This window comes from Penaeus monodon, chromosome 27 (genome assembly GCF_015228065.2).
Source record: "Penaeus monodon isolate SGIC_2016 chromosome 27, NSTDA_Pmon_1, whole genome shotgun sequence".
Taxonomy (NCBI): domain Eukaryota; kingdom Metazoa; phylum Arthropoda; class Malacostraca; order Decapoda; family Penaeidae; genus Penaeus; species Penaeus monodon.
Genome location: NC_051412.1, coordinates 24,202,370 through 24,203,109, shown reverse-complemented (window position 1 = coordinate 24,203,109; position 740 = coordinate 24,202,370). Strand labels below are relative to the sequence as shown.

Sequence of the window (740 nt, the reverse complement as noted above, 5' to 3'; positions counted from 1 at the left end):
CAAAAGTTAGATATTTGGATTTATTTCGGTTCCGAATCGAGTGTAAACGATTTATAGATATACCTTAGAATTTGCATTTTTTTTCCCTATTCCTTTCTTCTGGATATCATGTAAAATTCGGCTAAATTAAAATATTTTAGAACGATAATATCATATCCACCATTACAAAAAAATAAAACCCAATCAATACCACAAGAACACAAGTTATCCGAACTACATACAACAATTATTATAAAGTCACGGAGCAAAATAATTCCATGAAGGGAAATTAGAACTAGAAACGCTAGCAGAACTCACGTAATAGATCAAGCACTGAATACCCAGGACGATTTCGATGAAGAGGGCGTAGGTGGCAAAGAAAACGTCGTTGGGTCGTACGTGGTTCACTTGCCTCGGGTACCTGGCGTGGAATTGGTTCTGGTCGAGAGGGAGACGAAGATTTATAAAATGGTTGATTTTGTATTCATTCGTGCATTTATTTTGTTTGTGTAGGTGCTTTTTGTGTATGTGGATGGGGAGAACGTTGTGCTACGTAGGGGAATGTGAGTTGGTTTGTTGTAAACTCACAGATGGAGCGCATGCATTCTCTTTCTCTCTGTCTCTCAACAGATTCTTTCCTCGTCTTTCATTCTTCCATCAGTTCTCTCCACTTCCCCTAATCTCCAATTTTCTCTCTTTCCCCTTTTCCCTCTAAATCCTTCCCGCTCACTTCAATCCTCTTCGCCCTCACATCACTCACT

At 39.2% G+C, this 740-nt stretch overlaps 1 protein-coding gene across 1 annotated transcript in view; it reads right to left on the bottom strand.

The window, feature by feature from the left end:
• The window catches only part of LOC119590457 (cystinosin-like), a 4,369-nt gene that overhangs the window by 2,622 nt on the left and 1,007 nt on the right, over window positions 1-740 (bottom strand). The window contains exon 4 of the mRNA XM_037939117.1: window positions 298-417. Within this exon, the coding sequence (XP_037795045.1) occupies window positions 298-417 (120 nt within the window). The remainder of the gene's footprint in view (window positions 1-297; window positions 418-740) is intronic.